At 55.6% G+C, this 14,182-nt stretch overlaps 1 protein-coding gene across 2 annotated transcripts; it reads right to left on the bottom strand.

Moving 5' to 3' along the window:
* Positions 1–857: 857 nt before the first annotated feature.
* Positions 858–13,174, bottom strand: SPINT1 (serine peptidase inhibitor, Kunitz type 1). Of its 2 annotated transcripts, none has more exons than XM_040620477.1 (11): positions 13,019–13,174; positions 12,190–12,729; positions 4,952–5,079; positions 4,585–4,723; positions 4,304–4,474; positions 4,103–4,129; positions 3,652–3,777; positions 3,492–3,542; positions 2,389–2,559; positions 2,132–2,179; positions 858–1,757 (listed from the first exon to the last, which is right to left on the bottom strand). In XM_040620477.1, exons 2-11 carry the CDS (start codon positions 12,647–12,649, stop codon positions 1,546–1,548), a joined length of 1,533 nt encoding a protein of 510 aa, XP_040476411.1. In that variant the 5' UTR covers positions 12,650–12,729; positions 13,019–13,174; the 3' UTR covers positions 858–1,545. The 2 variants fall into 2 exon arrangements, with proteins under 2 accessions (XP_040476411.1, XP_040476412.1); XM_040620478.1 differs by having other exon boundaries at positions 12,932–13,160.
* Positions 13,175–14,182: the final 1,008 nt, after the last annotated feature.

Raw genomic sequence — 14,182 nt, 5'->3', positions numbered from 1 at the left:
AAGTATCTCTTTGGTAAGACTAGGAGCCATGATAGGATTTGAACCCGACCCTCCAGTACCAGCTCTAGGACGACCCTGGGAACTCAGCTTTGCCGAGTCTGCTTCCTGGAAGATGGGGGATAATAGCACCTTCATCCCAGGGCCGTGCGCCGACGCAGTAACTTCAGGTACGTAAAACACTTACACAGTGCTTCCGGCGTGCCTATCCTGACATTTATCAGATTGGCGGCGTAGGGCACATAGAAGCTCAATATACAATTTGTTGAAGAAATGAATTAAAGGATGCCTTTTTTTTTTTTTTGACAGCAAACAAAAAATGGCTGAAACGGAGGCGTGTGGGGTGCAGTACCTCAACTGAAGTCTCCTGGGTAGGAGCTCAGAGCCCGGGAGCAGCTCCACTCCTGTGAAGAAGCCAAAGATTCTGCTGGTGGGCAGGGGACACAGCGGTGACCTGGGCCCCCACACCAAAGGGAGTGGAGGTAAGAACCAGAGTTCAAAGCCCTTCCCTCCTGCCCTTGAGTTCTCCACTACACACCGCAGCTAGGATCTGCCCCAGAGACCAAGCAGGCTTGTTGACGAGGCTCAGACCAGGAAGAAATAATGCTACTTGACAGCTTTGCAGCCTCCCTGGGCCCCCTTCTTCCACGGCCCTCTCACCCCTCCCCTCTGGTGGTCAAACTTGGCAATTCTTTCCACCCTCAGGGGCTGGGGCAGTTTCGGGAAGGGTGGGAAAACCTGCTGAACAGGGTGGCCGAAGCCCTAACCGGTTGTACAGGGCGGTCCTATCTCCCCCCAGCCGGCCTGTCCCTCTCCTGCCCCACAGAGCAGAGGCAGCGGCCTCACGGAACCAACCGGCCTCACGGAACCAACCGTTTTATTACGCTGTGGGTGGACTGGGTTCTGTGGAAGGCAGGGGGACGGGTGGGGGTGTGATGCCTGAGAGCCCTGGGGCGTGTGGGGAGGATACAACACATCGGGTGCTGTGGGCCAGGCCAGGCCGGGCCTCACTTGTGGGGGAATGGAAGAGGCAGCCTCTTCCCACTCCTCTTACCCATCCCCATGGCATTAAATAAACAAAAAGCAACTCTATACAGCACAAAATATACAGGGATGTCGTTCCCCCCCAGCCCTGGACTGTGCAGAGTGGGAGGGCCAGCTCTGAAGGGCAGGGCTGGGGGGCCTCCAGTTTCTGACATTGCCCCAGGCCCCTTCCCAATGCCACGCCACACGGTGGGGACAGGCAGCTTTGAACAAGAAATAAAACTCCAACTTCTGAAATCCTAGGCAGACAGGTCCATCTGTGTGTGGGACTCTGGGCTCAAAGGTTTTCTGCTCCTCCCGGGCCCTGGAGCTTTGTCAGGAATGAGAGGCCTAAGCTTAGTTAAGCCATCTCCCAGAGGGGCTGGAGCCCTGCCTCAGAAGCAGAGTGGGCCTGGGAAACAGGCTAGAGGAGTCTGGTCCCAAAGTCTTCCCCAGCCCAGGCTTCCATCCAAGGAGAAAGCAAGGCCAGGCAAGAGCTGGAAAGAGCCTGCGAGAGCCCCAGGCTCAGAGGGGCTGGGTCGTGTGGTTATAGACCAGGTGCTCCGTGTCCTCTGTGGTGGAGACTGTGGAGCTGGCAGGGGTAGGGGGTAGGGGCTGGTGGTGGTGGTGTCTGTTGAAGTCCTTCCTCTGGTTCTTGAAGAAGCAGTAACCCAATAGGGCTATCACGACCACGATGCAGGTGACCAGGAGTACTGCGACGGCCATCTCCACGGAGCCTGGCGGGGAAGAAGGGGTGTAATGGAGGCGAGCTCCTGGGGCCCGCTTGGCTCTGATGCCCACCCCCACTCTGTGCAGAAGGGACCAAGACAAGCGGATGCCAGGTTTGGAACAACCTCCAGCGTATGAGCAGCTGGGCTCCATCAGGAGCTCAAGGAAAGGCCTGGGACTCCGACGGCAAACACAGGACACGCACTTTACTGTGCTCCCCTCCCCTGCTTGTGCCAGTATCACCACTGACCGTGAGCACTCTGTCCCTTTAGCCAACCTCACAATCCTTCTCAACACAGGTTTTGGCAGTCAGAACCAATCATGTGACATCGATCCTTGAGACCATACCTACTTGTCCGTGAGAGGGCAGACCAGGGCTTACCTATGTTAGCTATGGGGCTTTCCCGCCGCAGACCGAAAACATCCTTCTCTACAAAATGTTGAGAGAAACAAGTCAAAACTCAAGGCTCTGAGACTCAGCTGCTCCTCCGTGCCCCAGACCACCCACTGTCCCCTCCGCCTTCCCCATTCCAGGTACCCTGATGATGAACCAGGACCAGCCCAGGCCTTGCGACGGAGCAGAGTGCTCTAGCGAAGCCCTTCCCCTCCCTGTCTTCTGTGCCCCACTGCCCAGCTCACTGGAGATGCCGCGACAGGACGCAAGACACTGCTGCTCCTCCTCAAAGTTGTTCTTGTTGCCAAAACAGCCACCATAGGTAAAGCGGGCGCAGCGTTCACTGAAGGGGTTGTAGTACCAGCGTGGGATGTTCTCCAGGCAGAGGCCCGTGTCTGGCAGGTCCACACAGTGCCCTGGGGGGTGCAGAGCAGGCCCAGGGGTGCGTGAGTCCATGGGGGGCCTCCCTGCCGCCACCCACCAGGCTCCACATGGTTGCTGCTTGCCACCTCCTGACCCGCCTCATGCTGAAACTCAGGGCCTCGGGGGCCCCAGAAACAGCTGGCCCTTCCGTAGTTTTGCCAGAAGCAAGGAAGACAGATCCTGGACAACAGTTTTAGGCACAGAAATACCCTACATTGACTCACGTAACTATTTTTTTTCAATTTTCTTTCAGCTTTTCCGATTGTGTCAAGGTCTCAGTTTTCTCTCATGCACTGGATGGTCTATCTTTTTAACAAAGAAGCCTCAGGGTCTGAGCCCTGGCAGGCAACAATGTCCAGCTAAAATTTATTAACGTTGTTTTATTATGGTTATTTTAATAGTTAAAATAACTTGATTGGTAGCATGTAATAGTGGCTTTCCATGTATGCTAATAATATGAAATTTCCTTTAATACATTAAGTTTAAAAAGTACTTGATTTTGGGGGGCCTGGGTGGCTCAGTTCATGATCCCAGGGTCCTGGGATTGAGCCCCGTACTGGGCTTCCTGCTTGCTCAGTAGGGAATCTGTTTCTCTCGCTCTCTCTCTCTCTGTCTGCCCCTCCCCACTGCTCCCATTTTCTCTCTCTCAAGTAAATAAAATCTTTTTTTTTTTAAGTAGTTGATTTATAGGAAAAATGGAAAGTAAATAACATCTCACTGATATGCAGGCATGGGTAAATCTCTGAAGGTGTTAACAGGAGGACCCATGCTTGGGAAACACAGAGACAAAGAGAGCCCAGGAGCCCGCCAGCTTTCTACCTGCAGCCTGGCACACCTAGCAGGCCCCTCGGGCACCCTGGAGCCGTGCGTGAGGATGGCAGTGCCGGCCTGTGTCCCAACCCAGGGGACCCGGGCAGGAGCTCACCTTTGTCACTGCGGAAGTGGATGTTCTGGAGCTCCTCAAAGCCACTGGTGTCTGCAAAGATGAAAGGTCAGAGGCCCAGGCCCCACGAGGGTCTCCCAGGATGCAGGATGCACGGTCAGGTCCCCCTCCGCCCACCGCCCCTCCCTCTCCCAGGCCTCACATTTCTCACAGGTGGCCTCGTCGGAGGCATCGGGGCAGTCGGGAGTGTCATCACACTCCAGGAAGCTGTCAATGCAACAGCCGTCGCGGCAGCGGAACTCGGTGGGGTGACAGGTGCCAGAGCACACTGGGTGGGGCGGGATGGCATTAAGGGTGAGGTCAGGCTGGAGCACAGGTCACCAAGTACCAAGAGTCCACCATCTACCTGGCCTTCTCTACCCCAACACAGCATTATGACATGTCCCCTGCTCCCCTTCTAGCACCCACTCCCCGCAAACCCTCCTACACACAAACTGGGCAGATCCTGATAGGGTGCTGGGCTGCAAGAGATGGGCACTTGTGGTCCTTCCACATCCTACGAGGGCAGGAATGGGTTGGGCAAAGCCAGCCGGGGCAGGGACAAAGACATGACTTGGCAGGGGTGAGGGAAGAGGGAAAGGAGCAAAGCTCACCTGGACGGTGCCTGTCCAGTGCGGGGCCTGGAGAGAGAAAACAGATGAGTGAGAGGAGTCAGGGCCAGGTCCCGGCAGGGAGGAGCTGATGGGGGCGCCTGGGAATGGAGGACTCCCCTGCCCACTGCCCTGACCAGCGGAGAGACCACCCACCCTGGGGGCAAGTCACCTGAGCCCCAAAGCTGCCTCGTAAAGGCCCACCTTGCACATCCCGGCAGGCCAGCTTGCACTCCTCTTCCCGAAGATAGTTGTTCTTATTGCCCAAGCAGCCTCCGTAAACAAAACTCTTGCAAATCTGTTCTTTGGGGTCGTAGAACCAGCGGGGGAAGGAACCGCGGCAGCGGCCCACCTTGCTGGATGCGAGGCAATATTCTGGGGGGAGGAAAGCTTGTGAGGGGCCCCTGTGAGGGGGCTGGCTGATGATGGGCCCCATCAGCAGAGGGGGCTGGCTCCAGGAACTGCCTCCCCACCCCCTCCCTCACCTTCTGTCTGCTTGGGGGACAGCACGGTAACTGTGACGTTGGTCATGCTCTCTGGCTGGTCGGAGTCGGCTGCTGTCAGCTGGAACAGGTAGGTGCCTTCCTTGAGTCCCCACAGCTTCACCTGGTCCGGCTCACTCTTCTATACACAGGAGGAGCCATCAGGCTGGGACCCCTGATGCCCTTCGGCGGCCCCAAGTCCTCCCAGCCACACAGCCACCCCCACAGGGAGGGCAGAGGAACTTGGTATTAAAGGGTTCCTCAGCTTCTATCCCCCGCACCAATCTGGAACCTCAGGTTGGCCTGTGGCCCTGGAAAGGGGGCCCCGGAGAGCTGAGGTGGGGGTCAGGGAGCCAGCCCAGTGTCTTACCTCTACTCTGACATCCGTGTCACCCTGCAGTAGGTACCAATCTGTGTTCTCCACATCCTTCAGCACCAGGGGTTCCTGGGGCTGTACCTTCAAGTCTATGCCTGCCCAGGCCTTGGGGATCCGGGACCCTGACGGGGAAGGTAAGGTCAGGCCAACTCTCACTGGATGGACCAGAGCTCTCCTGAAGTGGGGGAGCAACAGGGGCCACACGGAGACCAACCTGGGGCTCAGAAGCCTGCATGGGGCTGGTCTCACCCGCTAAATCAGCAGGGGCTCACAACTAAATCAGCATCTTGCTCTCTATTTAGATGTGTCTTTGGTATACTGAAGGCATGTTTTTAAAAGATTTTATTTATTTATTTGAGAAAGAGCGAGAGAGGGACAGAGCAAGAGAGAGCGAGCATGAGCGGGGAAGAGGGGCAGAGGGGCAGGGGGAGAAGCAAACTCCCTGCTGAGCAGGGAGCCCAATGCAGGACTGGGATCATGATCTGAGCCGAAGGCAGATGCTTAACCAAATGAGCCACCAGGCGTCCCCTGAAGGCATTTTTAATGTTGTAAAACCTGCTTTTGGAAGCAAAATATATAACAGCATGTGCCATTTGACCCCAATTAAGGAAAAAATATACACGGGAGAGGAGCTTATTTCCATTTTCTATAGTAAGCAGGTACTTGTGCTAATTGCTTTAAAAAGTTAAAGTAACAATATTTTTTTAAAACGATTTTTATTTATTTACCATTTGTCAGAGAGAGAGAGAGAGAATAAGTAAGGGGAGCAGCAGGCAAAGGGAGAAGCAGGCTCTCTGCTGAGTAAGGAGCCCGATGCGGGACTTGATCCCAGGACCCTGGGCTCATGACCTGAGCCGTAGGCAGACGCTTAACCAACTGAGCCACCCAGGCGCCCCAAAGTAACAATATTTTTGAAAAGCCAAAGAAGTAAATATGTAATTAACGCATTAGCCCTCATTGTGCTGGTCTGGATTGCTGCTGAGAAGCCCAGCCTGGCAGAGGTCCCAAGCACAGAGTCCTTGGGCAGCACCGTGGCAAGCCTTGGTGTCCCAGAGCATGTAGCCACAGGAAGAGGGTGCCTGCCTTTGCCACCTCAGACAGACTCTGCCTCTCCTTACAAGAGATCTCCAGGGAATCACACCCTCCCTCAGCCTGACAATGCCTGTGCCTGAGGCTTCTAGCAGTTTCAAGTTAGGGGCTGGGGAGAAACAAGCCTAAAGCAGGATTCCTGCCTATAGTAGGATGAATGGTGGGACCCAAAACACATGCCTATATCTAACTCCAGAACTGGTGAATGTGACCTCATCTGGAAAAAGGGTCCTAGCAGAAGTAACTAAGTTAAGCATCTCCCTATGAGATCATTCCAGATAACTGGGTAGGCCAATGCAATGACACCTGTCTTTACAAAAGACAGAAGAGGAGAAAACAGAATGAAGGGAAGCCGTGTGAAGAGGGAGGCAGAGACCGGAGTGATGCAGCCACAAGCCAAGGATGCCTGGAGCCGCCGGGAACTGGAAGAGGCAAGGAAGGACCCTCCCCGCTCTTCAGAGAGACTGTGGCCCTGCCAACACCTGGCTTTTGGACTTCTGGCCTCCAGACTGTAAAACAATAAATTTCTGTTCTTTGAAGTCACCCAGTTTGTAGTACTTCGTTTCAGCAGCCATAGGAATCGATACCCTGCCTTGCAGGGGACTCCAGTCCAGCTGGGCGGGTGAGACCGAGCACCAGGAAGCAACACAGGAGAAAAGACCCACCAAGATGAAGCAATACGTGGTGTGCGTCCAAGACAAGGGAGTGGACACGCTGAGCAGGCAGAGGCCACAGCACGTTAGAGGAAGGACCTTAGGCTTTCTGGAGAAGGAAGAAAGGATTTTTTAATTCTTTCATTTCTGCTTTTTTGTTTTGTTTGTTTAGTTGTGGGGAAGAATGTGCTGTGTGTTGACAACAGCAGAAAAGGGTGAGCAAAAGCAAGGAGTTGGGAATTTGCAAGGCGGGTCTGGCGGACAATGCCAGAGGCCAGCGGGGTGAGACATACCTCAGAGGGCCCTCAATGCAGAGCCAGAGCATGCAGAGACACAGAAGTGACATTCAAATATGTAACAACTGGCGCTACAGGAAGGGGACACACATGGCCACGAGCAGTGGCACAGAGTTCTGGATGCCACAGGTGCACCAGACACTGACTTCCTAGGTGTGTGATTGAGGTCCACGAGTCTGAAGGGAGGGATCGTCCTGAGATCCAGGCCGCAGCGAGCGATCCCTTGGTCCTGAATTACTTCTATGGAGTGAGGAGGCCAGTGAGTGGACCGGCACAGCAGTTCAGGGCACATGCGAAGGGAGTACTCGGAATTAGAGGGACAGCTGAGGGAATGGAAAGGAGGATGTGAGAAGAATGCTGAACAGACACTTCAGGCTTCCATGTCTGACAGGCACTGGGAAGTGGGAAGGAAGAATCAGGGCGCAGACAGAAAGGAAACCAGATCTAGAGGGAACCTGTGGGTTCAATCAGAGAAGTTGAACTTAAGGGAGGGAAGACCATTGAGAGAAGTGACCAGCAGGCAGTGGAAGTGTGAATGGGAGCCTGAGAGGCCAGAGTTGGAGAAAGCTAAGCAGTTGGGTTTACTAACCAAGCTGCCAATAGTTTAATGTGTGCTGGCCACCACACATCACCTGCCCACGTCACCTGCAGTAGGAGCTGACAAACCATGGCCTGCAGGCCTTCACCTGTTAAACTTTCAAATGGTTGAAAAAAGTCAAAAGAATAGTGTTTTGTGACATGGGGAAAGCACCTAGAATTCAAGCGTGTGTCCATGAATTGGAATACAGCTTCACCTACTCGGTTACGTATGGGCAAAGGCTGTGTTCGTGTTACAAGGGAGAGGAGTGGCTGGCACAGAGATTGTATGGGCCACAAAGCGTTAAGTATTTCCTCTTTGAACCTTTACAGAAAGTTTGCTGACCCCGGTCTATGTCACCTACCTTCCTAACCATCCCGCCACAACTGCGTTCTCGCCCCTTTCCACATCAGAAAATTGGCACCAGAGAGGTTCAGTGACTTGCCCAGGATCACTCAGTTTTTGAACAGGAGAGCTGGGATCTGAACCCTGGTCTATCTGACTCCATAGCTCTTTCTAAAACACCGTGCAGCAGGTCACCCGCCTACGCAGAAGTGTGATTTTGATTGCTTCTTATAATCTCAGGGTTGTTTTTAACTTAGGTAGTACTTACATCTGATAAAAAATTCAACACGTACAAAAGAGCAGCGCCTGGGTGGCTCAGACTGGGTGGCTCAGTCTGTTAAGCATCTGCCTTCGGCTCAGGTCATGATCTCAGGGTCCTGGGATCGAGTCCTGCATTGGGCTCCCTGCTCATGCGGAGGCTGCTTGTCCCTCTGCCCCTCCCCTCCTGCTCATGCTCTCTCAGATAAACAAATAAAATCTTAAAAAAATTTTTTAAAAAGTACAAAAGAAAAAGAAAGTACTTGAGAGTTGGGGCACCTGTGGCTCAGTCAGTGGAGCTGTGACTCTGGATCTCGGGGTTGTGAGTCTCAGCCCCACGTTGGGTGTAGAGATTACTTAAAAAGTAAAATCTTACCCCCAAAAAAGTACAAAAGAGTGGTGAGAATTAAATCTTGTCTTTTCTTAACCTGTTCTCCTTAACCTCTCAGGTTCTTCCCACCAGAGGCATCCATTCTTACGTGTGTGTGCGTGTGTGTGTGTGTGTGTGTGTGTGCGTGTGAGAAAACATCAAGACAGACCGTATTGAATTCAGAAGCATGCAAGTTCTCCTTCTTGTTTTTCCCACAATATGTTTTGGAAATCATTCCATAGCAACATGGAAACAATCCCCCCCCCCTTTTCTGGGTTGCACAGTACTCATTACATGAATGCACCATAACTTACAACTTAGCCAGTACACCAGTCTTCTCTTGACTTAGATTTTCTTTTTTTCTTCCTTCTCCTCTTCCTTCCCTGCTAAGCACTAAACCATAGTGCCTCAGGTTTATTATTATTATCAAAACAGCATTACCATATCCAATTATAGGATGTGTTGATGGACATTTAGATTGTTTCCAATTCTTTGCTATTATAAACGATGCGACAGTGAGTAACTGGCTGGTAAGTTGGTTTATACACATGTAAGGACAGCGGCAAGACGAATTCCTACAAGTGGAACCATGCTGAGGGCTATACGCATTTACAGGGTTTTTAGAAAGTTTTTATTTATTTATTCATTTAAGTAATCCCTACACCCAATGAGGGGCTCGAACTCACCATCCCGAGTTCAAGAGTCGCGTGCTGTTCCGACTGAGCCAGCCCGGCGCCCCAGTTTACAGTTTGGATGGATAGTGCCAAACTGCCCTCATCGAGGCTCTACAGACTTCTGTCAAGCGTTAAGAGTGAGTTGAAAGAAGAGAAGGTAAAGAGATAAGAACGCTGGTGGGAGGCTGAGTCACGGAGATTCTTCTTTGATGAGGCAGACTCACAGAGGAGACTCACAGAGGGTGGACCCAAGGGGGAAGACCAGGACACGGAGTGACAGCGAAGGGATGGGAGGGGAGAGCCTGCACAGAAAAACATGCCAGACACAGGTGCAGAGGCCGCGAAGAATGAGAAAAGGAGGCCCTGGCTTCCAGGGGTTGAAGGGAAATAAAACCTGAAGAGCAAGAAAGAAAAACACCTGTCTGGACCGAACCCGCACTGGTGGCTTGGCTGGCAATCAGTAGAGGGTCCAACAGGGGCAGGTTCTGGGGTAACCTCTGAGTGACAAAGCCACGGGGGTGCCTCCCTCCTTATATTTTTCAGAAAGTCATCCGCTGAAGACAAGACCACCTGGCAGTCTACCTAGCAGACAGATAGGCTAGCCCCACCAGCCCTTAGGGTGGCTGGGGACAGAGGAGTGATGGAGTGATGCGTCAGGCCTTGGGCCAAACCAGCAACATCCACCCGGGCCGGGCTGGGAGCAAGGGGCAGATGCCCCACCCTACCACTCCCTACTTCCTACCCCCCAAGAGGGCAAAGGGCCAGAGGGGCAATAAAGCCTCCCCTCCCCCAGCTGCCAGGCCTCAGGATGTCTCCAGGAAACACAGACTCCACCTGCTAAGCCACTCCTCCAACAGAAAGGCAAAGTGTGGGCAAGTGAGGGGAATGAAGGAAGGAGCAGGGTGCTTGGGAGCCATAGGAATCTGGGCTGGACTGGCCTGGCCACAAACAGGGAAAGGGGATCAAGCTAACCCACCCTGGGGAGGATTTCTCTACCCCATGCAAGAATCAAAGGTTTAGATGCCCGGAGCACCTGCCCACCTTGCCTGTCTTGGTCCACCCGAGCCTCCAGAATGGCTTTATCCTGCTCTTTCCCACCTCCAATCTCTAGCCAGGCTCAGCCAGGACTCCTTGATACCAAATAGCTCCCCCCACCCCCCAGAGCACTGCAGCACCCCTAAAATGGCCTGGAGCTCGAACTCAGTTCACGCCCTACCCAGCTCCCTCAATGACCCAGGAAATCCCCACTCCACCCTGTGTTGTGCCAAACAGGCCAGTCTGGGTTGGGGGGCGGGGGGTTTCCAAATGAGGAAGGCTGGTCCCAAGGACCATGGAGCCCCATCCAGCTCAGCTCCCTGACCAGAACCCGGATTTTTTAGGTTCTGGTCCTGGAGTGGGACTCCCATGGACCCTTATCAGAGCAGGAAGGCACAAGCAGCTGAGGTCAGTTAGTGTCATCACCACCTACACTCCGTGCTACTTCCTTGTGGAACAGGCTCAGGCCCTGGGCCAGTGGGATTCAGGTGGCCCAGCCTGGCCCAGAGATGGTGCCCACTCTCCACCTCCCCCACCCAGAATTCCCATCCTGCCTCTCCTCAGAGAGCCAGGAGAGCTACTGGAAGGATAGGGAGAAGAGCAGGTCCTTAACCTGAGAGAGACTGGCCCAGGAAAAAGCTGGACAGTCTCTTTTCCACTTTCCAGAACTGAGACCACCCCTAGACTGAGCACCAGCCCAGTCCTGGCCCCCGAGTTCCCCAGTCTCTGGTTCTATTATCTGCTGGGCTATCTTGGGTCAGAGTGCTAGGTTTCTACCAAAAAAGGTGGTCTTGTGTGGAAAAACAGCACAGGACTTCTGGAGATCCTGCCTGGGTTGAGTCCCACGTCTCCCATTTCTGGGCAGTGCTATCCCAGGCAAATTATTTAACACAGGAGTCAGTTTCCTCATCTAAAAAGTGGGCTGACGACTAATAGCACCCTTTTCAGAAGTGGTTGTCATGAGGCCGAAGTCAGAGGTTGAGTGGCACAGCCATCAGTAAACTATCAAGTGCTAACAGAGGTTATCTGTTGTGACCCATCCCTGCCCTGCAGCCCCACCTGGCCAGAGCAGCAGGCAGAGAACATGGGGAACGAAGGTCTCTGGAGCGGCCCTGATCCCAGCTCACTGCTCAGTCCCAGGAGGAAGGAGGAGCCCCCACTTTGCCCTTATCCCTGGAAGTAAACAAGGTGAGCAGACCTGGTAGCTTGGCTACCACATCCTCAGCTGGAAGAGCCCTGCCTGGCTCACCGAGTATACACACACCTGCCTGTACAGCTGACATCCCTCCCCTACCAGGTACACATACCAGTGGGCTGACTCACGCAGCAACCCTCCTCACCCCCACCCCAGAGCCTCTGGCTACTGTGCCCACAACACCACCCCTTCCCCTTTTAGGTCAACCCCTGACTGGGCTTGTTCTTAGCATCTGGGGTCTAGCCCTTTCCCCCGGACCACCAAAAGGCCAACAGGTGGGAGGGAACAAGGGGTGCAGACAGGTGCTAATCAGTCTCAGCCCGGCAGGAGAGGAGCAGACTATCCTTCCCCAGGCTCGCCTGACAGGGCCTCAAGGTGCCTAGAACAGTGCTTGGCCAGGGGTGCTTAGCCAGTCACCCTGCGGCCTACAGACAACTCACTCCCTGATTTGGCATATAGGGTCAGCAGCCTCCTCTCTCCCAAACACACATCCCAAAGCACCAGCCCATTCAACATCCAGAATTCCCTAATTCCCGACCCATAGTCTGGGCTCTAGAATGTTACCCCTCCCCATTCAGGTAGCCTGGCCTTTGTTTTACTGTTTATACTGCCTACTTCTAAGGGCAGAATGAGACTGTCCTCCTTACTGCTTTCTGATGCTCGCCCCTCCCAGAACTCCATAACCAGCCCCCTTACTGAGTCCCCCCAAATCCATCCAACCTGTTCCCCTCGTTCCTTACCTCCAAAGCCCTGGGTCCGCAGCTCGCGGTAGGAGTGGTAAACCTCGCGCGTGAGGTAGTTGATGAAGCCCTCCCTGGGCGCGAACTTGCACACGAAGTTCTGCTCGTAGAGGCAGTTCATTAGGAAGCAGGCGACAATGGCGTCCTCCCCGCGGTCCGGCGGCAGCTCCACCAGCGCCAGGTTGCAGTTCTGGGTGGTGCAGCACGCGCGCACGCAGTCCCAGCCACGGCGCACGGCGGGGGAGCCCAGGAAGGTGGCCCCGTTGCTCACCGAGGCCTCGGTATCGAGCACGAAGGCAGGCACCCCGGCGGTAAAGCGGTCCAGGCAGGGGCCTCCCGGGGGCAGCCCGGGGGGCGCGGGCGGCGGCCCAGCCTCGGTGCCCAGGAGATCGAGCGCGCACAGGAGCCACACGGCGACTGCTGGGACGCGGGTCCGGGAGAGGCGGGCGCAGGCCATCATCCTCCCCGGGGCCGTCGCCCTCCTTCCCAAGGGGGTCACCTTCACTGCGCGCGCCTCTGGGCTCCGAGGGTGCTAGCGATCTGAAAGAGGGGAGGGGACACACTGGATGAGCAGGACACTTCGAGGGAGGCGGAACGGCCAGGAACACGTCGAGGGGAGGGCAGGGGAGCACCCCACGCCCCGGGAGTGAGGAGAGGTACGCGGGCCCAGCCCTCCCACGCACGCTCCGGTAAGCCTGCCGCGGGACTGCCCGCCAGATGCACGGCTAAGGAGCTCACGTACCCGGACACACACAGCCGCGCCGAACAAAGGGCCAAACATGCTCCGAGCCCGCTCCGTCCCCGCCTGGCGCTCCGGGGCCCGGGTTACCTGCGCAGGTGAGTGGGGTGGGGCCGGGCCTGCCGAGGTTCCGGTCCCGGCTTCCTGCGCGGCTCTGGCCGCCGCTTCCGCCCCGGTGCCGGGAGCGCTGGGGCTCGGCCACCTCCTCCTCAGGTTTCTGGTGAAACTGAGTCAGTGCGGCCGGGGCGGGGCGGACATTAACCCCAACTCCGCCGGCCCCGCCCACGGCCGGTGCGCCGCCGCCTGCCCTGCCTCGCCGAGCTCCGCGGAACCGCCGCCCCGCGGCCCCCGACCCGTCCCGCGCCGGCTGCTCCCAGCAGGGGCTCTGAGCGGCGCCCCTCCAGACTGCTCTACGCGGGCTCCGCCGAGTCCAGCCTCGCGGCGGGACCCCGCACCCCAGAAGCGCAGCCGGATCCCGGGAGGCCCGGACACGGCCGGCACGCTGCAGCGAAGTCGCCCCCTCGGCGGTCAGGCGCTCCGCGGCGGCTGCCTCCGGCCTCCCTTTCCGGTCGGGGCCGGCGTTCCCAGCCCCAGGCCCGAGGCGCTGAAGGGGCTGGGGGAGGAGAAACAGGGAAAGCCCGATGCAAATGATCTCGCGGGCGTCGTCCGCCCTCGGGGAAATGATTTCCATCTCGAGGCGGGAAGAGATCCCCCGAAGCTGTGGGGCTGCACCTTTGGTACCAGGAATCCCGGATGCCTGCTCCAGCGTCACCGCCCTTGCCGGCCCCGGGAAGCCCTCCTTTCTGCCAGAGTGAGCAGCTGAGGCGATTCCGTCCTCCACATTTCCCCGCTGGACCGGCAGTGGTTCCATTTCGTTTGAGGCCCTTCCTTGTCTTGTACCAAGGCTTCCATTCAGGCCTCTGTCGGAGCTGAGTCCCTGTTAGCTCACCGGTCTGCTGCCTCCTCCCCTGGAGCACAGGTTCCCTCTTCTCTCCCACCAAGAGGGTGCGCCTGGTCAAGACCTGACCACCTTCTTCCAGTAGAATGCCATCCTTGAAAGCTAGAGTTTCCAGCTCACCAAAGTAGTTGAGATAATGACCTTCACAGAACCGTGAGCTCCTTGAAGGTGAGAGTGAAGAATTCCTCTTAAAGACCATTCCTACAGAGCAAGATTGGTCCTATTAATACTCTCCCAAAAAAGATTCTATACCTTTTCACACTTAACAAACCCCGCCCAGCGGAACATTCTTCCTA

Source organism: Ursus maritimus, unplaced genomic scaffold (assembly GCF_017311325.1).
Source record: "Ursus maritimus isolate PB19 unplaced genomic scaffold, ASM1731132v1 scaffold_35, whole genome shotgun sequence".
Taxonomy (NCBI): domain Eukaryota; kingdom Metazoa; phylum Chordata; class Mammalia; order Carnivora; family Ursidae; genus Ursus; species Ursus maritimus.
This window is presented reverse-complemented; position numbering and strand designations above follow the sequence as displayed.

Coding starts and splice junctions, on each gene's coding strand:
- SPINT1 (XM_040620477.1), bottom strand. CDS start 12,649: ATGATGGCCTGCGCCCGCCTCTCCCGGACCCGCGTCCCAGCAGTCGCC. Junction 4,475..4,584: donor GTCCCCCAAGCAGACAGAAG/GTGAGGGAGGGG, acceptor TCCTCCCCCCAG/AATATTGCCTCGCATCCAGC. Junction 4,130..4,303: donor GGCCTGCCGGGATGTGCAAG/GTGGGCCTTTAC, acceptor TTCTCTCTCCAG/GCCCCGCACTGGACAGGCAC.